Here is a 25,359-nt window from a genome sequence, read left to right as displayed (position 1 = left end):
GCGAGGCAAGTTGTCTGACGGCAGCTTTGAAATAGAGCTATTGCTTAAATTCTTCAAGTTGTAGTTGTCTGCAATATCAGTTCTGTTTTAAAAAATGAAATTTGCTTCCATCTGCTTCTAAGTGCCAGTATAAGTTTCTGGTTGTTGAATTCCTGAGCGAGTGAGGCTGACCTTGATTGCATTCGCATAATCGCTCGCAATTTTCGTGGCAATTGTATAGGAGGGGCAATAATGCTGCAATTTTTATTCCTGGACTACGCAATTAGAAGCACGCCGTCGGAATTACTGTAACCTTGTTGACAGATCAGTGATGTTTTCTTTCCCGAGAGCGTTGATGAAATATTTTTCTGTTTGTCACTGAGAAATGACATTAACATGTGCCACAAAGTTATAAGCCATCACATGCAACTCTACAGTAAACATTAGGCCACTATAATATTGCTAAAGTCCGACACACTTGTGCAGAGCTTTCTAGTTTTATCAGTAATTCACCCAAATAATTTTTATTCTGGTTTCTGCACTGAGGGCGCAATGATCAATATTTTTGATTGCGGAGTAACGGAAGTAACGTGCGTTACTTTTTTTCAGTAACGTTAACTTTTTTGTAGTAACGTATCTGGTTACTTTTTTTTCGGTAACGCATACAACACTGCTGTGAAGTACACCGGCGCAGCTCTATCGTTTAGTAGTTACCATGTACATGAGTAGGCTCTTTTTTTTTTTGTTTGCGCTGCTTCCGCTGCAGCGCGGAGAATGATCCGGATGAGACATCGGTGTGCGATCAGTACAAGTAAAAGCAAGCTTGAGGGCGCAGAAGACAAGTCGTCGTCTATTTTGGAAACAGAAGTTGAAAAAAAAAAGAAAAAAGAAAAACGATGACTGGGAAGAGGTCAAAGGCCAGCAGCGGATATCGGGAAGCGGCCCTGCTTGCCCACCTTGGGAATCAGTATCCTGGAAAAAAAATGTGGGATCTTCAGTGAACGTGTGAACCACATGAACTACACACGCATAGCCCGGCTGCAGCGCAGCTTCATTTGTATGCCCCAGCATTAACATCGCCTTCCGTTTGTGCAAACACTGGAGCAAGCAAGCTTGCACATGCAATACAGTTCTCTGGAGGACTGCGAAGAAGTTGGAAATACAGCAGCTTGTTGCACAATGCGAACATTTAAACCCCGCGCATCACAAACACCGCACTGTATAGTCGCACTGAAAGAGCTTGTGATTGCGACTTGTGCATGTGTGAGTCATTAAGACAGGGTTCTTGCGGTCGTTGCATCGTTCCTATATAATAGTTAAGTATACTTATCTTTCTCACATCTTTATGATTTAATAAAGCATCTGTATGCACTAAGTGCGGCCTGACACTCGATCCGGCCTTCATTGTACATCCTCCTGTGTACCGTTACAAGTGTCCTGGAATTCCCATCCTACACAGGTGTGTGATACTCCAGCTCGTTTTGCATGTCACTTCCCTTGGTGTATAAATACAAGTATACCTCAAAGAAGTTTGCGCCTTCTATAATTTAACTTGTAGGGGCGTTCAAACAGTTCTATCTGGGATCGAACTAAAAATTCATTCATTCATTCATTCATTTTCATCATTCCTGCCATTATGCCCTTTATGAAGCGTAATTATTAAACAAACACACTTTTAGTTCACGGGAATCAAATCGCATTTGTGATGAAATCCTGTCCTATAGCGCACAAATGGTGCTTTGAAATATTCAAAAACTAATCACATTTACTATGGCGGCTGTATATTATTCGAAGACCAAATCGAGTACGACATATTTTAAACTTATTATTCGAAAGTGTCAAATATTCGCAGCACACCCCTATTTGTAAGGCGAACCGTAGTTGCCGCGCAAGACCCAAAATCAGATCACTGCACTCTTGTTTCGACATCAATATCGGACAATTTCGCTTGAAACAAAATGGATTAATCCAGGTGATGCACCGTATCCGCAGGTTAGAAGGCAGGTTAAAAGGTCAATACTGGTAGTACATATCGATTTGAAACAAATGGCCTAGGTCTAGATGACGGAGAATCAGTTTACATGACCGCGCAGATAGCGCACTCACAGGCCCTTGCGGATCGCACGGTCCTCTCGTCTCTTCCAAATGTCCATGCGCCTTCGGATCGGCAGATGGTCGAAGTCCACAGAGGAGTCTTCGTCGTCGGACTCGGCCTCTGTTTCGGTCTGAGACTGGGCCTAAGTATCGGAGTGGAAACAAAAGAAGACGATACACGAGACTGCCATGCATGAAAGACGCAAAAGCTGTCTTTCCATGGAATAATGCCGGCACCTCACTGCCCCGTGCACGTGAACAGCCCTGTTGCAAAATTTTAGCGCGTAGGATAATACCATTTCCAATACCCCGACCATCAGTCTTAAATCTAATTAATCTAGATAGGTTGAACTACCTTTTAGCAACGGCTTAGCCAGAAATTTTTTTCGGGGGGGGGGGGGACTTTATCGTGTTCGTGCGTGCGTTTGTATGTGTGCGTGTATATATACACACGCTGAATTGTAAATTTTCAAGGGAGGGGGTTGAACCCCCAACCACTCCTCCCCCCCCCCCCCCGCCTTCCCTGGCTACGCCAGTGCTTTCTCGGTTGATGATTTCCATAAAAGCAGGCAAGGGCTAAGAATTTGCAGAAGCGCTTCACCTCACAACCCTAAACTATATACACAAACGTAGCAAACGTACGAAATAAAAGATCCTCACTAGCGGCTGTAAGCAAACTATCGACCATAACCGCCTCTACCAAAACTAAGTCAGGCAGTATGGCAGAGGCGGTGGCACTCACCCTAGCATCAAGGGTAAAAACCGGAGAGGTAAGCCGTCCTTGGTACACACCAAGTAGCCTATCGCCTATGTTTTATTGGAAACATCCCCAAGGCGGGCTTAAAAAATATAGCTTACAAAAACACTATGTCATCGCGTCGTGCACAGCACACACGGGACTGTAGAGGAACGAAACGTTCGATTGTCTAACTCGCACATTTCCCATCCGAGCGAGGAGAAACTATCACCAAGCCTCCGTCAAGCACATGCGACGTTTTGGAGAGCCCAAAGATGCGACCGCCCAAATTACGGTAATCCGCACCCGGACCTCTCCTGGGAATAGGCTCGTGATTGGCACCAACTAGAAACAAGCACATAAACAGATCTTTACATACAACACCATATAAGTCAACACCTTGTAGCAAAAATATTTTGCTAACAGCAAGAGTTACAGGGCCAATGAAAGCTTCTAATCTATGTCCCGGTAGGTCTCGTCGGTGGATGAAGTCGTGTCGTCGTTACTCAACAACTTTAATGTATTATATCATCGTGGCGTAATTTATTCCAGTAGTTCAGCCAGCACGAGATCGTGCATTTCTCCGAAACTTGCAACCATCAGCTATTGCTATGAGGTGCAGCGACTGTGTAGCACGGGTTGCCCAGTTGAAGCCTGTTAAGTTTCAAGCTTTAGCTGTGTTGAACGATTCTAGAACTTTAATTTCCTGAGAAAGGCAAAGTGCCACAAATGCATGGAAGAGAACTTACCTGCGATTTTGAAGCGGATTGTGCAGCAACGACCCTGCAAGGCGAAAATAAATGAGTGCGACTCAAGCAGGACTGCGCCAAAAGTTGCACATAACGGCTGCCGCTTGGTAAGAGAAAAAAAAAAGAGCAACCGCACGGCAAAACGACACTTGAATACGTATACAGCAGGAGTTCCACAGGTTACAACGCCAAACTGAATATTGACATGCACGTTTTGTGGCTGCTGAACTACGATTCAAGATATTAGCTGCTGAACGACAGACAGCACTGGAAAATGCGAATCGTCGCCCTTCATTCCGCTGTGCGTGACCAAATATGTGCAACTATAATGTTTGAGATTTTATATGGCTTTAAGAAGCCATATAAAATGTTTGGCAGCAATTTCGAAAATGACAGCAATTTCGAAAAGTATCAATAAAACGTACAACAGGTTTCGGGGCTCACGCGAAGTCCACCGCGCCACTTTTAAAGCGAAATCGTTGAGACGTCAACGAGCTGCGATGAACGCTCATCAGAACGCATAAAAGTGCTCAGGGGTTCGCCCGAGCGCCGCCCACGTTCTAAGACGGCTGCGGAACAACGCGCGAAGTCTGTTCAAGCTAGCCCTGGAGCAGCCTTGAAACTTGAACGGACTTCGACGAAGTCCAGTCGCCCGCAAGTCGTCCCGCAAGGCCGAGCCCGATTTATGGCGAGCGGCAAAGCTGTCTTGAGACTGACGGAAGTCAAGTACGAGCCAAGTAGCGTCTGCATTTGGGTTTGACCACAACACGATCACACAGCGTTCACCGGTGGCGCAAAGAAAAGCGCCCGTTGCCATGCAGATCGACAATCGCATTTCACTAGTTGAGCACTGTACTTGACTATAGAGTGTCAAGGGATTAAGTGAGAAAAGCAGGTATCCTGGCTTATCCTGGCTTTCTCACTTCACATCTCAAAGACTTGAAAACATGCCTGCCAAAATTTTGATGTCATGAAAATTATCAGTTCAGCAGGAAGGTCATATGAGGTAGTTGGTGCGGTACACGTTTATCATTTGCCGCTCATACCGATGTGTTTGGGAGCCAAAGCGAACGCCATTAGAAAAAAAGTGAGCCTAGGGTATTTAACATGTGACACTTATTACCGCTGAACGAGGACATTCTCGGCAATGCATTTCCGAGTTGGTTCGGAACGTGTTGCTCTGGTACCGCAAATTTTAAATGCGAAGCATTTCTCAGCGAACCAAAGGCACTTAGAGCGTTTCTATCTACGTATATATCTATCTAGCCGCCTACGTCTGGGTGCTCTCGTGATCGCCTCCTTAACTTGGTGAGACCAGAATTGTCATGGGATGGTAAGAGGGTTTGACGAATATGACTGGCTGGTCATGACACGAATAATGTGAAAATCCTGCCGCGTACATCGTCAAACCTTTTTCTCCAGACGCGTGTGGCACATACTACAGCTGTATACCACGGGCCACGGTAAGCGGGTATGCGCCACAGGTGATTGACAGTTTATATCTACCGAGGAAGGGCGAGATTGGTAATTTAAATACCAGAGCGTTAAGCAAAACCGACATCGGCAGCGTTGACGCGAAGAATGCAAAGAATAAAAATCAGGATCCCAGCAGGAATCGAACCCCAGCATTCTGCGTGGAAGTCAGGTATTCTACCACAGAGCCACAGCAGCTCTTCGAAGTGCTTTGGAAAAAGACCCTATGCAGGCGTAATGTCGGCGCAACGTCAATTGTGGTTGCAGTGCTGGCTATCCGATTTTATAACAAGGCAATGAACATTACATATGTACTCCTATGATACAGCCGTCATGTCGAGTTGGCTTCAATTGTGGTTCCAGTGTTGACTCCACTTTTACAGTAATAAACATATTTGTATTCCTATGATTCAGCAAGCTATATAATCAAGCGTTGCTCGACCCCGGAGGAATATTCTAACGGAAGTTACATATGATATTCACATTATCGCACCTTAACAGACCCGTTAGATCAGACTGGCGTCTGTGATCTAACGTGAGTGCTGACGTTACGTCAGACCATAAGTTATTCTTTAAACGCCAGTGTAGTCGACGTGCCTGGCAAACCCATGAAGTACACACAACTACTCCATTTCCAAACACACCTCGATCCACCTCGTAACGCTTGGCTCAAAGCTAAAAAAAAATACAGAATGGACAGCTACTCGCCGACTCCTTCGCATGAAACGCGATTCCCAGAAATCGTGGAATCTGCCGAATTTTTTTTATTCACGGGCACTTCGTCATCATATGTCAGAAGCGCTAGAACATGTTGCAATTCAGTATGATGTCGATCAATGGACACAGTGCTGAAGGTGACAACCTTCTGGCTGCAATCATACGTCGAAGAGCAATAAATATATGTGGCGCTACAGTGCGAAGCGGTCTGCCACATAGTGCGGCCTGCACAGTGCAAAACTGAACTCTGTAGAATTGATCTTGACATATCTCGACACTGATACCAAGACATTGGAGAAATGGCTTTTTCCACAGGCGTACCAAGCACTCGCTATTATAATTTCTGGGATTTTACATGCCCAAAATCAGGGTACTATTATGACGTACGCCATACAGGAGGGTTCCGTATAATTTTGACCACCTAGGGTTGTTTAACGTGCAGCGAAATAGCACGCACGGGCCTCCAGAATTTCGCCTCCAGTGAAATACGACCGCCGCGGCCGGTGTCAAACCTGCATCATTCAGGTCAATGCCGACAATGGTTGCAATTTGAGCTTGTTGGTGAATCATCTGTACGACTTTGATCTATTCCGCCACGGTGGCCTTGTGGTTATGGTGCTCGACAGCTGACCCGTAGGCCACGCGATCGAATCCCGGCCGCAGGGGCGGCATTTCGATGGAAGCGAAATGCTAGTGGCCTGTGTACTTAGATTTAGGTGCACGTTGAAGAACAACAGATGGTCAAAATTTCCGGAGCCCTCCACTACGGCGTCCCCCTTAATCACATCGGGGTTTTGGGACGTAAAACCTTAACAATTATTATTACTTTGATGTAGCGCGAAACGACCCGACACTAACGGACAAGACAAGGCGCATAAGCACAGCACACAGGGCTACTAGCAATAACATGTTTCTTTTCAAAACCAGGCCGCTTATATACCACAACCGCCAGGCAGATAGTTGAACACCTGGAAGCACCCAGGGACACGCGCGAAGAAAATCGCTCTAGGAAAGCAAATTCATGGCGAAGATAACATTAAGTCACTGCTTAAGCAAGAAATTCAACTCCTCAGGCAATTCCTTATGTACCTTCTCGTGTCCGTGTGCTGTTTCGTGCTACATCAAAGTCGTACAGGTCAAAGCGCTCATTATGTGCAGCATGCAACTGAAACTCCCGTGCAGAGCATTGCGCATGCTTACGTCAGTGACTGCATCTATAGTCGTATTTCGCTAACAACTCCAGCCTGGTGGTCGAGGGGGATTATTTGAAGAGGTGGTTGATATTACTTAAACAAGGAATCAATGCATAATAGTCTGATTCGGCGATAAAGTTTCACAAGGCATCTAGCTAATTACATTAGAATATGTGTTGCAATTCGCGAACAATAGCCGGGGAGATTGAAAGGCGTATTACCTTTGAACAAATTCTCGAGATGACTAGTTTCGAAATTATAAGTCCTGTAATTTGCGAGGAAATAAACTGCCTGTCCAATTATTTTATTTTTGTGAAATTGCAGTACATATTTACTGCAAATTAGGCTGAGCATATCCCGAAGCAGCAGCTGCCCAGAACTATAACCGGAAATGTCTTGGCAAATCTCCGAATATTATTCGTAAATGGCATTATGTGCCGTAAAATGTCTCAACATCGCGGTTTTTCTAATTAGCAAGTTGCTCTAATTAATCAGACGTAGTGTTCAAGTATATGTCCTCGTAGAGCTCAATTCAAGGATTAAAACCATTATCCCTCACATGATTTTTAAAAACTTTTTTTTTTTTTGCTAATCTAGAAAAAGAAGACCGGAGTATAGAGGAACTCACGACTTTTTGGTGAATAGCTCCCCGAACTCTTCCTTTTTGTATTTGTCCGGCTGCTTTTGGGAGCCCTCAATGCTCATGAGGTCCTCGGCCAGTGTGCACGTGTCGTGGCCTCCTTCGGACAACACCGTGGCACCACGCAGCTGGCCAATCTTCTCGAGGAACTGGTTGGCCACGGAGCCCTTGGCCATTACAGGTGGAGAGAATTCGGCACCTACCGAACTCTGGACTTCGATCGAAACTGGTGTTACCTTACGGCGTGGCCCCAGCTGGTTTCGCTGGGACAGCGATGGTGGCACAGGCCGGCTTTCGGCTGGCGGTGGTGCCAGCTTTTCGGGCACTGCGATCCGCGAGGTTGCGCAAGACAAGCAATTTCACGAACTTAGTCATATGGATGCGAAGGTGAAAGTATCTGGGTTGGGAGAGCGAAGGCTTGGAAGGAAGGACAGGACGACACAGAAGAACAGACGCTCAACTTGCAACTGTGTCGTCCTGTCCACAGAAGAACAGACGCTCAACTTGCATCTGTGTCGTCCTGTCCTTCCTTCCAAGCCTTCGCTCTCCCAACCCAGATATGTTGAACCAACTAGCCCAACAATTAATTATTGTGAAAGTATCATAGCGGGTTTTCACAAGTACAATTAGTGTACTTGCACACTGCGTCTGACTGTTCCCTCCCACTTTAAAAGCCAATACTAAATCAGTGTAGCGCGAGAAGCTACTGTCAATTAAGTTATTTGGCTAAACGAGATTAACTGTTACTGGTGAAAATGAAAGCCTAGCTTTCCTTTGGCTCGGAAAGTTTCTCTCAAGGAATTCGCAGACTTCAGTTGCAAATTGGTATGGAAATTGCATCACCCAGCATGCCATCAAACCTTTTTGCCACATCTGTCACCAGGGAAAAACCAACCATGCACTGCAACAGGTGGATGGAGATGGTGCAACCATTCCATTAAGGAAAATCTGCATCGTTGATTGCCCCCTCAGGAACTGAATCCATCAGGGTGTGAGCAGTATATACCTTTGCAAGTACAACTCGTATACATGTCATCGCCTTGAATTGGCACATCTTCAAGCAGCATATATACCAGCATACATCCAAGCTAAATCCAGCTGGTTTCGAGTAGGCTTGTAACTAGAACCAGTTGTTTCCCAGATGTTTTCTAACTGGGGTCAGTAGAACCCACTTATCGCCATTTCAGACCAGTTGGCTTACCAGATATATTTTCACCTGGGAAAGGTGATGCATATCATTTACTTGAAAAACCAAGTTGATTAGTTTGACTTTCAGTCCTGTTTATAAAGGACTCATCACCAGGCACCGCTGCAATTTTTTCCTACACAGAATGGATTGATGTTATGAGCGCTCCCTTTATAGCAGGGCGGTGACTTGTGAGCGAGCACAAGTTCTGCTTTTCATCGTCAGCTTATCTTATGTCCACTGCAGGGCGTAGGCCTCCCCCAATGATCCCAAACCCACCCTAGACGATGCACCTAACCCTTTTCCGTCCTCGGCCGCGCTTCTCATTTCTTGGTATCAATTCTGACGCTCTACGTGACCGTCTGTTATCTGTTCTCATGACGTGATTCGCCCAGGTCCAGTTTATCCTTTTAATATCTACTAAGACATCGGCTACCATTGTTTGTTATCTGATACACTCTGCTGTCTTCCTTGCGCTTATCATTTTTCGCGCCATCGCACGCTGTGTGGTCCTTATATTAGTCTCGAGTTTCTTCGTTATTCACCAGGTTTTTGCCCCATGTGTTAGCACTGGCAAAACAAAATACAATGGTTGCACACTTCCCGCTTTACTGACAGTGTCAAGTTGCCGGTCAAGAGTGGATAATGTCTACCGTGTGCGCACCAGCCCGTCCTTGCTCTTCGGTGAGTTTCCTTTACATGAGGGTATACCTCCCCCGTTGGTACGCATACTCTTCTACTGTATATAGGGTTCGCTTGTCTACCACGAACCACCTATCATCATCTTTGTCTTTTGCATATTCGTCTTCAAACCTACTTTGATGCTCTCTCGGTGTAAGTCTTCAAACATTGTTTTTCACTTCGTTGCCGTCAATGCTGAAGCGTATAAGACGTCTACGAACCGTAAAATTGCAAAGATATTCTTCGTTAAACTTTATTTCTATTTCTTCTGAATTAGTCGTTTAAAATACTACTAAACATGCAATGAATAACAATGTAGAGATTGTATCCCGTTGTCGGGCCCCTTTCACGATCGCGATTTTCCTGTTTTCTTTGTTTTTGTTTTTTTAGGGGGAGCAGAGTAGCTGTGGAATTTCCGTATGTACTGGTTATGGCATTCACATATGTTTTGTATAGGCCTCCCCGACGGCATGCCTCTAGGACCTTCACCGAGTCGAATGCCTTTCCGTAATGTATGAATGTCATATAAAGAGTTGTTGTTTTTTCGTATCCGGTAGATTTCTCAATTATTTGATTAATCGCAAGAAGGTGGTCCATGGTAAATACCCTTTTCTGCAGTTAACTCGCTCAGTGTGGCTGTTATGCTATTCCAAATTACTTTCGTGAATATTTTGTACAATTCTGAAAGAAGGCTGATCGGTCAGTACCAGCTGTTCAAGTCTGTCACGTCTCCCTTTTTATGTATGAGTAAAATATTGGTGTTTTTTTATTGCGATAGCAATTATATGGACAGTCTCGGCTGGATTTTGCCGTCGCCGTCGCCGTCATGCACCGTATATGTATAAGTATGTATATATATATAAAAGCCCCAAAGAAAAATAATTCAGAAAAATGCTTCCGAAGCGCGGAATCGAACCAGGGACCTCTTGTTCCGCAGCGAGTGGCGCTATCCACTACGCCACGAAACGCAGATCCTCCACGTAGCTAACGGCGAGCGTTATATACATACCCTTTACCGCTGGACGGACTCACAGACGGCAGGCGATAATAAGCTTTCTTCATTACCAGCGAGATGGCGCTAGCAGCGCGACGGGCGCATTTAAAAGTCGTCGTCGAGCTCGCTCGCTTCTTATATTTGCGCAGCGAGAACATTGCCCTTCCGTTGTCTGCTCGCGCGGTTTTCTCGCGGTGAGGGGAAGAGGAATGTTTCACGCTTTCACCGTGATGTCCGCGCTCATGTTACCGAGCGTACGAAAGTCACTCGAGCTGAAGGGACGCCGCTAAACGAACAAACAGAAGATGAGCGCGAACTATCAAGTGTCACAGCTCGACAGTTGAAGCACGCTAGTTTCCTTCGCTGCTTCGGCCGCCTTTGCAACAGGAACGCTGTTCAAACTGAGAGTATCCATTGGCGAGCGTCACTTCGTATAGCATTAATTTCTTGCTATCGCATTCATTGCTTCGCCCTAGCGGCGAAACTGTGACTTTTTTTTTTCAATTCGCTGGTACATTTAATTCGGCCTAATGCCTTACCTACGTGAACTAAACATTTTTTACTTAAACCCCTGTAAATTCATAGCTTAACTTTATGCGTTTTACTGCAGACTAACTTTGGTTTTTATGCTATTTTGTTTTTATCCGTTCTCCCCACACTTCTGCTCCGACCAGCTTTTACTTATCTATCGAGGACATGTCCACTTTTTCTGTGCTGTCCCTAGAACTCAGGGTTCATGCATGTTAGTTCCCCAACATACACCCAGGTGGACATTTTCACATTCAATTAAGACATATGCTGCATCGTTCCTCTAGCTTTCCGGCAGCAAGTGCTACACCTGTCTCCTTTACTGAATGTCGCTTCATAACTACGCGTTCCATCACAACCCGACCTCGTTTCAAACAGCAAAGCGGTTCCGTTTGAATTATGAAATGCTTCCCTCCCGATTTCTCCTGTACCCTTCCGATAATACTCAAAGCCGTTTTTCTTTTTTTCTTTTTTTTGTCCTCGCTGTTATCCAATAAATATTCTCCGTCTTTCTTGAAATGGCCGTTTATCCGGTTTTGTGCTCGGATTTGGCAAAATCAAGTGCGAGCTTTCTGCGAGATGTGAACTATAGAGCAGCGCAGTGATAAGCTCGAAAATTTTTCGAGGATATTAAAATATTCACGTCGCCTGTACGTTTCTGAAACACCTTTACGCAACAAAGACCATGCGCGAAACTCAACCAGAAAAAAAAAAAAAAAACTTGGAATCGTATCGACACTGAACTCGCATTCGCCGTTGCAGCGATGTTCATTTGTTTCAGTTAGAACAAAATATTTTTATTTGGTTGAAAAAAAATGTATGGATGACTATACTGTTTTAAGGGAGTCTTAAAGCAGCGTCACTTATCTGTTAATTGTGTATATAACGTCTACAGTTGCAGTTTGTGTTAAGTGGGCTAGGAAGCAACGTGCTCATGCTGACAAACCTTAGATGGCATTATCAAGCCAGTCTGTTAAAGGCTGTGGTATACTGCTCCCGTCCCATAGTTGCAAAAGCCTCCCACATAGAAGTGGCGTCTCAAGTTTCATTACGGCTACATACACGATATCGGCTCCATTTCATTATTTCATCTTTCGAGTTCAGATTGCGAAATTGGCTTACTCAAAACCGGAGACGGCTGCGTGTGCGCCGAAACGTGCGGTCTGTTACACGCCTGATAAGGAGACTTTGGCCGCACGGGCAGGTCTTCCATTGTGAGAACTTCAGCCGTGCTGGTTGCCTTGTCTTCCTTCAGCGAGATGTCGCTGATCTCGGGGCGAACCGCGGATTCAGCCAGAGACTGCTCGGAAATCTGGAGGTTTGGCTCCGGCGAATCCGGGAGCAAATCTGCAGAAAATTTGGAGGGCAGCTGTGACGACAGCGACAGCGGTTCAGTAACTATGCAGATAGATTGGTGCAGGAGGATTGACACGAAAGCGACATCAAGTAGACGGGCCACTCCAGTTTCTGGAAAGCAACAGTATGTACTATGTGGAAGTCGGAGTGTATCTTTTATGCTTGTTCGGCTGTTTAATATAATTAGCTTTACATCGCGCACTGATGTGCAGAACATTGTGCAGGGTCGGCAGAAGATTCCAAAACAGCTATTCTCCTACGCACTGTCGGATGAAGTTAATATTTTGCCATATTCACCTTCTCACTTCAATGTGCAACAAGCATTGTTTGTAAGTACAGTCGATTCATTGGCGACTCTTGGTGACATACACCATGATTGCCCTAACAGCGAGACATATATATTTGATACAAACTTTTTAAGACCACCTAGATGTTTCCCTGTGACCTCCAGGATACCGTCTATCTTGCCTACGAGCAGCCTGCTTTTAACTTACCTCCCACTTTGGCTAGCATTTATTTTCGCTCTATTAAACTGGCAGCTCGCATGGCATAACCAGATAAAAACGTTTTAGTTTCAGGACCTTTACTTCGAAAGAAAATTCACCGATCAGGATCGATCTCCCTTATGACCAAGGTATTTGTTCGTTTGGCAGTCCACGAGATTTGCAAAACTCTTCGCCAGCGCCGTAGCTCGATGCACCTGGCGACGGACTGTACAGTATGTCAGCAGTGTTCTTTATGTCACCTTTGCCGTGGAACAATTTTTGAGAAATCGCACGGGGGTTAGGGAGCGTTCGGATCTGAGCGCCTGCGTGGGCTTGTTAGTGTAATGGCTTGACTCCACTATGTGAGGTGACGCGTCCCACTGCCACATAACAGAACTAACTTTATACAGCCGCACTTTGGTAAGGCACGACCGCGCTTCCTGCGCGTCGCAGCACTCAATAGCTACAGACCCCTGATGAAATTCACAGTCGCGTGATCATTGCAACATTGCACATAGGGCCCAAAATAATGCGGATTTACAGACTTCTCCGAGAAAAGTCGGATGCGTAGGCCGTTGCAAGCAATTGAGACGGTGGAAGCGCCTAGTTCACTGACACCTCGGCGGTGACATTCTACCGCGTTATAACTAGCCATGTCACGTACCGTTTCCGGCCTCTGTGGAGAGCTCGTGGTCCTGAATGGGCAGCGCGTCGAGCATGAGAGGAGCTGGCTCCTCTTCCATGTGCGTGCTCAGTTCCTCGGGGTTGCGCTCGGGTGGGTGCTCCATCTCGAGCTCCTCCAGCTCGGGCTCCTCCGGGATCGTGGCCAGGGGTCTGGACACGGGCGACTGCTGTCCAAACGAGTCGTCGCTCTCCGACAAACTCAAGTCTGCGACGCCGATCGAAGGCATGTAACTCTCAAATCACGCGTATAGTATACCACGACATAGTACAGCATGGCAAGCACTGGCGTAGCGAGGGGGAGGAGGGGGTCAAACCCCCTTCTGTATATATACACGCGAACATACACAAAATATGATTGAACCCCCCGGCTCCCCCCGAAAAATTTTCTGCCTACGCTACTGATGGCAAGTGGAAATGGGCAAATGATAAACGGTGAGAAAACGCGCGAACGCAACCAAATCGCATGTTGTTGTTGTTGTTTTTTTATATATAAGTAATCGCTTTGTTTGTCGCGTTATATGAGCTTAACACACGTATGTGCTGTAACATACAGTATAACATACTTGCCATCGCATATGTGTATGTATGATCTTGTTCATTGCACAAATTTTAGACAACGTCGTTCCGAATAAGCGTACACCTACGAGCATTGCTCTATGCCCTATTGGGGGTGAGGAGTTAAGGACTGACCACACGTACGCGTTGCAGCACATCAGCACGCGGCTTAGACGCGGCGCCGCGCTCTTTCCCTGTGGAGAGAGAGGGTGCTTGGCTACACGAAGTTGCGCCGTCTCTCTCCATGGGGAGAGGGCGTGACGCCGAGTCTACAAGCCATGCGCTGACGCGCTGTAACGCGTACGTGTTGTCAGGCCTTTACGGAGTCGCCCTATCGGACGCGCTTCGATTGCGTGCAGTGATGCCAACCCTAGAGATTTATCTCTAGATCTAGAGATTTTCGACCTCTCTCAGGGATTTGGCGTCGTTTTATTCAGTCTAGGGATTTTTGCAAGGCTCTGGAATTGTTACATTACACGGCCTAATTAGAGGCATTACTGCATAATCACGATTTCTCAACAAGAAATACTATAAGAATGATCATTATCGCTGTTTGCTGTTTTAAATGCGAAGCATTTCTTAGCCAACCCTAGAACTTTGAGCGTTTCTATCTATCTATCTATCTATCTATCTATCTATCTATCTATCTATCTATCTATCTATCTATCTATCTATCTATCTATCTATCTATCTATCTATCTATCTATCTATCTATCTATCTATCTATCTATCTATCTATCTATCTATCTATCTATCTATCTATCTATCTATCTATCTATCTAGCCGCCTACGTCTGGGTACTCTCGTGATCGCCTCGTTAACTTGGTTTAGACCAAAATTGGCATGGGAGAATAAGAGGATTTGACGAATATGGCTGTCTGGTCATGACATGAATAACGTGCAAATCCTGTCGCGTACGTCGTCAAACACTTTGATCCAGACACGGGTGGTACGTACCCGTTTACCACGGGCCGCGGTGTACGCGTATGCGCCACAGGTGATTTACAGCTTATATCTACTCAGGAACGGCTAGAACAGACATTGGTAAATTAAATGCGAGAGCGTTAACAACATATTACACCATCTCCCACTAAAAGGAACCATGAGGGGATCCGAAGCAGCACTGGGGTTGCACACCAAGTTTCCGTTTACGTTCACTCGGCGTTTCCGTTCATGTGTGCGGTTTGTATTTAGTGTTTGTGTTATCATTACGTAGCGAGCCCTGCGCTGCGGCTGCTCCGCGACGACCTCGATCTCGGCAGAGGTTGGAGTGCTGCTGCAACTGGCGCCGACGTTGACGTTACAACTCACAGTGATGCTACCGAGGACTTCTGATTTGGAGCAATTTTTGGAGCAGCAAAATTTCCGTTTTGGAGCACTTTGGAGCAGCAAAATTTTCATCTTGGAGCACTTTGGAGCAGATAATTTTGCATCTGGGAGCACTTTGGAGCAGCGAAGTTTATATCCTGGAGTGCAATACAGAAGCATATTGCATTAACATTCAAGCACCTGAGTATTATTATGGGGCTCTTATGAAGGCTAGAAATATTTCGATTCATTGCAAATCTCATGGAGAAAATCATCTCAGGAGTATAGGCGTGCGCACGGGGGGGGGGGGCAGGGGGGCGCCCCCCTCCCTCATCACCTAAGAGAGGGGGGGGGGCGCAAAATCTGCCCCGTACATTGACCCTTGCGACAGCAATTATATGGACACTCTCGGCGGATTTTTGCCGTCGCCGTTGCCGTAATTTTCCGCATAAAGTCCAAATTATTGACATCACCACGCGCATTCTAGCCGCGGGTAAAAGCTCGCGAGCGCTGGCGACGAACGCGGCTGAAGCGGAAATTAAACTAGCCGGCCGTCTGTCTCCGCCGCACGGACAGCGCATGAGATAACATCTTCCCGCGTGCGGGCCTGCCGTCGATTGCTCATCAAACAGAGAAGAAACGCCCCGCCCGTCTTTCGTAAGGAGCATGAAGGGACACCAGGGGAGCGGAAGGGGGTGGGGGGTGGGGACCGCATCGTTCGAAGGGCGCAGTGGCTTGCGCGCGCGCTATCTCGAGGCATCAGGAGACGGCTCGTAAACTTGCTGTGCTCTCAACGCTTACTTCGCGCTTAGAGAACTCAGAGCAAGAAAACGCTTCAGTTCCTGGAGGGGCCATATTTTCTTAAACCAGCGTTTTGTTGAGTTACGCGAGATCGGATCCAAAAGAGTTAGCTGCTAGTCATACTACGTTTCACAATACAATTTTTTGGTATCGCATTCATTGCTTCGCTCTTAAGCGAAACTTAGTTTTTTTAACCGTTAGCTATTGACCCCCGAAAGCGAGGGGCGGACGTGTAACATGGCGTAGCCGCTTCACTGTGGGCCGTCAGCGACGGGCCCGCTACTGACAGCTGCGCATTTGCGGCTGCTCCGACCAGGAGATATGATTTTACTAATGAGATGACATTTTTAAAAAGGCAAGCTAAAATTCGAATTGGAACCCTAGCACGTGAGCTCGAAAGGGCAAGGCCTTCTAGGGGTATTCACCGCAGTGATTACAAACTCGGACGTGCTGGCGGAAGGAATTACGAAAAAGCTGTTCTGGATGAAGATCCATGAATAAAGTATATCTAAGGAAAAGTGTCAACGCGTTTCCACCGTTCGCGTGCTCTCCCATAAACGCGAAGCAAGGAAAATTCGAGATTGTCCCATATATCTACTGCGAGCAATCCCAGATTTCATTCCGCGTTGTCCGGAAACAGAAGTGACAGACATTTTAGCGGCACTCATGTAGTTATTACTGAACATTGCTTTCCTTACGTGCCGTGCGACCCTTGAAACGAGCTATCAGCAGCGTTTCTGGAACAGACGACGTCCGCCGATGAATCGCCGTCGCACTTTCTCGCTATCCATAGGTCTAGACGTCACGAGCCTCTGCGGAGAGCGCGTTTTGCTGTCGAGCCGACTTGCAGAACAGAAGCTGCGTCGGCATCGTGGCTTACTCGGAACGCACGCGCGAGCGCTATTTATTCAGCGGAGTAATTCTTGGTCCATGATTGCGACTTTATTGGCAGCCCCAAGATCGAGCTGCACATGTTCTGACGCGCCGGCGGTGCGATTGCCGGTGATAGACGCCCCCAAACCCGAGACTTTGGCGCAGTTTGGCGCAAATTTCGTCGATATTATCAGGATGCCGCAGTAAATACAATTTGGCGCACTTTGGCGCAGTTGGCGCAGGAGTGGAATCACTGAACTCATCTGAACGGGAGCGAAGCGAGAATGACGGAAGCCGACCGTGCGCAAGCGCTTATATACACGTGAAATGGAGGAGGGAGAGGAGAGTGGGTCACGGGCTGTATTTGGCTGCGGCGCGGCTGTAGCGCGGGGGAGGAGAGGAGAGAAGGCGACCGAACACCTGCGTAAAGGAGGAGAGTGGGAGAGGGAGTAGGCGCATGTGCAGTGGAGCACGGACGCCATCGGATCAAGCTCGTTCATAAGATGCTTCGCGTCTAAAACTGTTCAAAAGAGACAGGGCGTGCAAACACGGACACAAGAAAGTCAGGACACCACAAACGCCGAACAACTGAAGAGACGCACAATGGCGGAAAAGAAAGAAGGCACGAAAACGTATCTGCGCATGCCCAAGCAATAGGCGAACCTATCAATTCGGCACGCGTGGGGGTCTACGTGGAAGATAACTGTTAAGGCATTTGATTTCATCTTTATGCAAGTTAATCGACGGTTGACCCACGCATGCGCTACCACTATTCTCGATATGCCATGCCTCAATCATCAGGCGCGTTTCTTTCATTTTTATGCCAGTACAACACTGCGCATTCATCAAATTTTAGATGTGAAGCAGCTTATGGCGGAGTTCAATCCGGTGGTGTGCGGCGTGACCACCCTTACTGCGCATGCGCAAACCCTCTCCACACACCTCCTCTCCACGCATTCCCCCTCCTCGTTTAGATAAAAGGCTCGCGTTAGGTCGTACACACGCTCAGTCATTGCGCCGGCTGCGCCGGTGTCATGAGTTTGAACGTCAACGTCGGCGCCAGTTGCAGTAATACCTTAACGCCTGCCGAGATCGCGGAGCAGTGGAACAATTCATGCTGTGCTCCACTTGCAAGGACGCGTTAACCTGCGCCGGCTGCGCCGGTGTCACTAGTTCCAACGTCAATGTCGGCGCCAGTTGCAGTAATACCTTAACGCCTGCCGCGATCGCGGAGCAGCGGAAGGCTCGACGCGCCGAAGCGCAACGTAAACGTCGGCAAGCGGACCCCGAGCTTAACAACAACATATGAACTTAAGCACAACACAAACGATAACACTAAATACGCAACATTAACGGAAACATTAACGAAAACACCTAGTCAAACCGATGCAAACGCGGTGTGCACCCCCCGTACTGCTTCGCATGGTCCCCTTTAGCGGGAGATGGTGTATTTTTTTTTTTTTGGCGTACACTCACACTCTCGACAATGTAAAGATAGATTAGAAGGTGAGCCTCCGGTTCGCGATCTCTTATGTTCCAATAATCTCTGGTTAATGCAGCGTCAGAATTCGATGAACGCGCAGTGTTGTACCGGCACAGAATACGTCGCGTCCAGCGTTGAGCGACCCGCGATTGCATCATGCAGCATGTTTTCATATCCTAAAGAGCGCAGTAGCAGAACTTCCGGTCGCCGTCACATGCGGGAGAGTCACGTGACCTGAGCAGTCACTTCACGTATGACGTCATACTACAGCCAAAATTTGAATTACAAGGAAAAGCGTCGCTTAAGTACCGCTATTTTGCCAGTGTCAGTGGTTGGTCCGTGTCACTGAGAGGCGAGCAACCTACGCCGTGCCGCTTGGCGGTTCTGACTGTCTTACCAGCATACGTGGCGTTCTGCTCATACGTCATACGTGACGTTCTGCTCAGATCACGTGACCCTCCCGGAGGCATGTGACGGTGACCGAAAGTTCAGTTACTGTGCTCTTAGTGTATGGAAACGTGCCATCATGCAGCGTGGCTTGACAGTGCAGCGTAGTACTTATATTAAACACAAGACGGTATGAAAGAGCTAAAGTGCCGTGTAGCATATGCCGACATACCTAATGGATCGGCAGTGATGGTGTGCTTCGGGGGGAGGGAAACATCCGAGAACCCTGGAATGAGGGCGCCATCACCTCGTGGGAAGTCCTTGTCTAGGTCGCCTTCCAAGAGACTGTCCTCGCTGGCAGGGAGCGTGTCAGAACACAAACATCTGTTCACTGTCAAGCACTTATTCGTGGTGGTATGAGCACATTAGCTGTTATCTGTAAATAGTAAGGAAAATTAAATACAGTCATGGCCTTTTATAAAGTGTGATGAAAGTCTTACTCTCATGACCTGGAACGTAGAGAAAGAAACTTGCAAAACGCACACTTTTTTTTGACGTAGCCACGGTGAATTTCTCTACATCCTGTGCGATATTAGAACAGACCCAATGTAGTTATCTGGCACTTTATTTAGCGTCTAAATAGTAAAACAAGTCGCTGCACAGCCTCACAGTATAGTCTGCAGTGTATGCAGGGACTTCAGTTCTTCACGAGGGCCTTCCTTATAGTGTATATTAATAAAAGCAGCAGTTCACCTCCCATATTTTACACGAGCGTTTATTGCTCGCACATCACGTAACAGACCTTATGTCGTGCACCAGCTCACATTTCCAAGTAAATGTACTACCTTTAATTTTGACCTTATACGGCATTGTTGCATCCGATCGTGCTCGAGCTTGGGCCTATATAGTGTCGAGCCCTTTAGCTCGAACGTATAAAAATGACTGAAATGGCAGCTTACTCTAGAGATAGTCCAGACTTTTCAGATGGCATATCCACAAGTGGACCAGAACGTTTCTGAAATGAATACATGGGACATAGTTTATAGCATTATCGCATTATAGCAGTACATTATAAACGTGTGACATTATCGGCTGGTGCAGTACACTAGCGATTGTTTTCCGCCGGTTATACGTATGCACTCTTTGCATCGCACTAGAAGAGAAACTTGGGCTAGTTGGTGATTCACGTGTTTTCTTCCTTAGTCTTCGTCCATTTGTAGCGCTGTTTTTTTTCCTTCACAATGATCTTTGCATCGCGTTTCAGTTTCAGCACACTCTAAAATAAAAAGGCGTATTTCCGGTGTCTTTTTGTGCGTACCCCCAAACCCACCCAACCCCGGGCGATGGTAAACCTAGTTTTCTGATACCTGCGGATTTCCGGAAACTGCATGTAAGACGAGGACATCGTACGATGCATATTATCGCGTGATATTATATATATATATATATATATATATATATATATATATATATATATATATATATATATATATATATATATATATATATATATATATATATATATATATGTATATATTCCCAGCTCAGCAATTAACGACGATACCCAAACAATGCAGCGAAGACGCATGGTCAGCGTACCGCGGCGGCCATGTAGCTAGAGCGCGCCACCGTGACCGAGGCGTCGATGTCGCACTCGAGGCTGGAATTTCGGACGGCCACCCGGGCCGGCTCTTCAACAATGTCACGATCCGCCTCGCCGTGCCAGTCGTCCCCGGTCCAGGTGGCCATTTTGCCTCGATGCTCCTACGACAGTAGGAATCGGGAATGCCTGCGCAAGATGGCAGGCGGCACGTTTTAATAGAGGGGGATAGATATATGGAGGTACAAGAGAAAGCATCGGTGGCAAAGGGAAAGAGGAATGCTGCAATCATGAAGCACTGAGCTTTATGGGGGTACAATAGGTACGAGGTGCTTCGAGGGCTGTGGAAGGGTGTGATGGTCCCGGGGCTTACATTTGGGAACTCAGTGGTGTGCATGAAGTCAGAGGTACAATCAGGAATGGATGTAAATCAAAGGACGGTGGGCCGCCTCGCGTTGGGCGCTCACGGGAAGACGACAAATGAGGCTGTAAAGGGTGATATGGGATGGACAGGCTTTGAAGTGCGGGAAGTTCAGAGCAAAATGAGATTCGAAGAGAGGCTGAGGAAAATGAAGAAGAGTAGATGGGCAGAGAAGGTTTTCAGGTATTTGTATAGAAAAAGCGTTGACACGCAGTGGAGAAAAAGAACTAGGAGGCTCACCAGTAAATATACGGCTAACAGTGCGGGCGATATGGCAACAAGGAGCATTAAGCGGAAGATCAGAGAGGCGGAGAGGACTTATTGGATGGCAGCGATGGAAAAGAAGCCGGCTTTGAGTAACTACCGAAAGGGAAAAAACGAAATAAGGAGGGAAAGGTTTTATGATAATTCAAGGGGAAGTGCTTTACTGTTTGAAGCAAGGTCGGGCTGCCTTAGAACGCGTAGTTATAAAGCGAGATTCAGTAACGAAGAACAATGTACATGCTGCGGGGGAACTAAGGAAACGATGGAACATGTACTGATTGAATGTGGCGATATTCACCCAGGTATACGTGTGGGCACGAGTCTACATGAAGCCTTGGGTTTTAGGGACAACAATGGAAAGCTGAACACGTCCGCGATAGAAATAAGTAAGAGACGGTTAGAGTATTGGTGGCAGAAAAGTAGAGATAAAGAACAAAAATAAATAATGGGGGAAAAATAAGGTCATTCTGCCTTAAGAGGCAGAGAGATAGACCGTGAATTTATATTTTTTGGTATAATAACAGATTTAATCAATGTAGATAAGGTATTAGGGCAACATGAAACAAGGAAGCTTTTTTTTTTTCTCTCTTCGAGCCTGGTGGCAGACATGTCACCGCCCCGTTATAAAGGGGACGCTCATAGCATCCATCCATCCATCCCTAGAGAGTTTTGTGCCGGGGCCCCAAAGCTGCTTGCGTATACGTAAGCTCTTGCGTTCCTTTGTATTCTCCCTGCGTGCGGCTGGGAGTACAAAGGAACGCAAGAGCGTGCGTACGCAAGCCCCTTGGGGGTCCCCGGCACTAAAACTCTCTAATATACAGCAGGCTCTTATGGGGTTATAAGTCGAAGACGTCAAAATGGGGTGTCTGACGACACCATTTGCAAATGACAGAGGAAACGCCGACAAAAGAAGTTGTCCTCTGAAGCTTTTTGTTTTCATTCATTCGGCGAGACGGGGTTGATATTGGAGGAAATTAAGGTATTCAAATATCGCGCCGGCACCTCGTGGCCAGTACGTGATGTCACGGATTTCAAAGCGTTTGCTTCCTGTGGAATGCAGGGTTGCTGTCCATAACAGATGGTCAGACCGCGGCGAGATGAAGAAAAAAGTCTGCAGGGCTGCGTCACCGCTAGTCTACGAGTTCATTTCTGGCTTACTAAGCCTCCTCTTACATTGAGTGCTGCCGGATAAACCTAGTTTTCTAAAACTCAAAGTATCTTTAGGGTCCTTAAAATGTGCTTATCAGCACAATGTCCGCAATTTTTACGACGACGACCAAATTGACGAAAATGATGCGCACCGACGCCCTCTGATACGTCGAAGGTGGGCACGTCTTTGCAAGCATTTGCCTATGTGCTAGCTATAAAAGCCACAAACACGATTTGAAGAGCGGAGAAAAACTCTGTAGTGATAGAGGCGTACACAGTGCGGGAAAGCAGAGTTGGGGAAGGCGCGCTTATATTATCTTTATTATGTATACTCAAACACAGCGTCCGCGAGAAGTGTACGTGTGCATGCTTTACGGCAAAGTTGCGATAGCCAGTCTCCCGGTTAGTTCAGTAGGCGCGGAGATGTACTGCTGTCCCAAAAAGGTGGCGGGAGGTTCGACCCTCGGACCAAGACGAGTTCTTTTAACTATATGCTAAAGCTATTATATATTTCTGAGGACCCGTAGCGTTCCTTTCTAGGCTGTGTGCTACATGCAAGTGGTATACCTTCTCGTTTATGACTTGGAATTTATTGACATAGCTTGTGAATTCGTCATTTGATTTATTTTGTTCATGTTTCTGTGCACACTAAGGTACCAGGGGCAACGAAATATCACCGCGAGCACGTGATGCAGGTCCCTGCCACGTCGCCTATAGAAACAACAGTGCAGCAGACTGGCCAGGAGCTTCCTGGTGGTTTGGCATTCACGCCGGCTATCCATAGGGGTCACGCAACACGAAGCACCTTTCGTGTGTCGGCGTTTATGATTAACTGTAAAAAGTTCACATGGGTAATTATATTATTGAATCTCTAACAGTGCGCTATTTACGTGTAAATCAAGAAAATGAACGCGTGTTGCTGTAGTAGACATTTATTGTTTTCTTTAAACATTACATTAGGTACAAAAGCAGCTGTAGGTCCAAACCAGCCCCGATGAGCCCCATGAGACATAGCTTCTGTGGCTTAAGTTTCAGGCTCAAGACGAGCATTGCGAATGCGGCTAAGGTGGGAACCATCTCCGTCGTTAAAAGCGACAAACTTAGGCAACTGCAATAAAATAATGGCATCGAAAGCTATCAAATGGCATAATCGCAAAAGCGACTGCACGGTTAAACCCAGGGCGAAAGTACTCGTCACCTATCCAAAGTGACTGAATATTTTAAAAGAAAGAAAATAGAACAATTTTTATAAGGCCAGGCCTGCCAAAAATCGCTTCAACCGGCCCACGGACCGAACAGGGACCAGGCTTTTGGTATAAGCCTGGGCCCGTGCTGTGGCCCCACACCAGCATGTGCAGTCGTGGGCAAAAGTTTATACTTATAATGGCACCGCAGGTTGAGGGTGCCAGCTACAAAGATTCTTCAGGGGGCTCGGGACATCCTTTAGTGAACTATAGCTTTAAGGTTGGCTTTCTACTGCTTCAGGGTGGAGGGGGGTTTGGAAATACCAATTAATCGTATTTCGGGAGGCGGCAACCACTGGTTGATAACGCTGCAAAGAGCCAACGTATCGAAGAGACAACACGTCTTCCAAGACGTCACGTATACTCTTGTCGAAACACCGACTACTCATTCACCTCGAGCAATCTTTACCATTCACTGCCGTCTCAATTGCCCAAGACAAGCGGCACGTAGCGTTGCATTCGAAGTTTCCAACAACGGTTAACGCAAACGAAGAAAAAAAAAAACAAACGAACGCCTACGAGCAGGCAGCTGCGAGTGCCTGTAGTCAATGCCCACATTTGACTCAAGTAAGCTACGACCTCGCAAACTGCAAGCGTACGTGACGGCAAACCGGGGAGGCGCTTACCAATTAGGCCCTGCGGACGACCTCGCTGAGCGACTGTCTTCTGCTGGAACCCCACGCGAATGCGCGCCTCGAACTACGGCACGCGAGTCGCACGAGCACCAGACCACACTTCTTTTGCCTCTCCATTTGTCCTGTCGTTGCGGCCGCTGTCTGCAAATGAAGGTAACGAAAATAAATTGAGTGAGCGAAATCTGTTTCACACGCACCAGTTTTGCAATGCATTTATCGCCGGTGCGATTTATATTCACTCGAACTCCGCAATGCCGATCGTGGCGACTGTGATTTTCGCATTTGCAAGCACCTAGTTAGGGTGATGATGATGTACCGCCCATTTATCCACAGAGGTGGTGGGTCAGGTATCGAGAGTGAGCAGGTAGCGTATGAAATACTTATCCGAAAAGGAGAAACGAAAAATACAAGAAGGAAAGACACAAAAAGAACAGTTCGCAAGTGATGAATTCAACTGAAGCGGAACTATGAAAGGGGTTAAAGCTCCCCCTCACAAGGCCCCACTGGAATATTACGGTTGGGCACCGCGAGTAGAGGGCACCGCATATGGAGCATTTCATTGATAGAAATTAAATCAGTTCATAATTGAAGGAAATAAGGGGAAGTGAAACGACGCGTCTCATGCATGTCAGGCGGTGAGCTTTTCACTGCAAATGTGTCTTCTCCTTCTGACTCGTCGTGTCCGCAAGCAACATTTTTGAAGACAACAGGCTTGCACTGGCGGCTATTGGCCGCGAGATCGAGCGGAGTCGCCGCCTAGCGGCTTCTGGCTGAACCGCGCCTAGTGTGGATTGCTCCGTGCGTCGTCTGCTAGCCCCGTTGTGTTTGCATGTGCGCGTACGTCATGCAGATCCTCAAAAGGCGGTTTGTTCCGTTGCGTTAGTGCAACTTTAACCGCTCGTACGTATGCCTAAAACGATATAAAGAAGCATTTGGCCTTGATCGGCTGTATATGTACTATAATAAGATCAGAGAGTGCACTTGTCGAGAGTGCTGTTTGTGGTCGTCGTACCCTCCGTTCACGAGAGTCATATCAGTGTAGGTGCCGCTCTGTGGTTCAAGAGCATTGCAAAGTGCACTTGGCGTTGCCCTAAAGATGAGAAGTATTAAATCTCATGTGAATATAGCCTTTTAGCGGCGCCGT

At 46.9% G+C, this 25,359-nt stretch overlaps 1 protein-coding gene across 1 annotated transcript; it reads right to left on the bottom strand.

Annotated features, from left to right (window-relative positions):
* Nucleotides 1–794: 794 nt before the first annotated feature.
* LOC119379653 (uncharacterized) lies at nucleotides 795–24,291 on the bottom strand. Its single transcript, XM_049417114.1, has 9 exons — nucleotides 24,207–24,291; nucleotides 20,502–20,691; nucleotides 19,862–19,917; nucleotides 19,135–19,256; nucleotides 13,476–13,700; nucleotides 7,570–7,906; nucleotides 3,559–3,592; nucleotides 2,086–2,216; nucleotides 795–951 (listed from the first exon to the last, which is right to left on the bottom strand). The coding sequence occupies exons 2-9, from the start codon at nucleotides 20,649–20,651 to the stop codon at nucleotides 891–893; spliced, it is 1,116 nt and encodes a 371-aa protein (XP_049273071.1). The 5' UTR covers nucleotides 20,652–20,691; nucleotides 24,207–24,291; the 3' UTR covers nucleotides 795–890.
* Between the last annotated feature and the right edge of the window lie 1,068 nt (nucleotides 24,292–25,359).

This window comes from Rhipicephalus sanguineus, chromosome 1 (genome assembly GCF_013339695.2).
Source record: "Rhipicephalus sanguineus isolate Rsan-2018 chromosome 1, BIME_Rsan_1.4, whole genome shotgun sequence".
In the NCBI taxonomy this organism is placed as follows: domain Eukaryota; kingdom Metazoa; phylum Arthropoda; class Arachnida; order Ixodida; family Ixodidae; genus Rhipicephalus; species Rhipicephalus sanguineus.
This window is presented reverse-complemented; position numbering and strand designations above follow the sequence as displayed.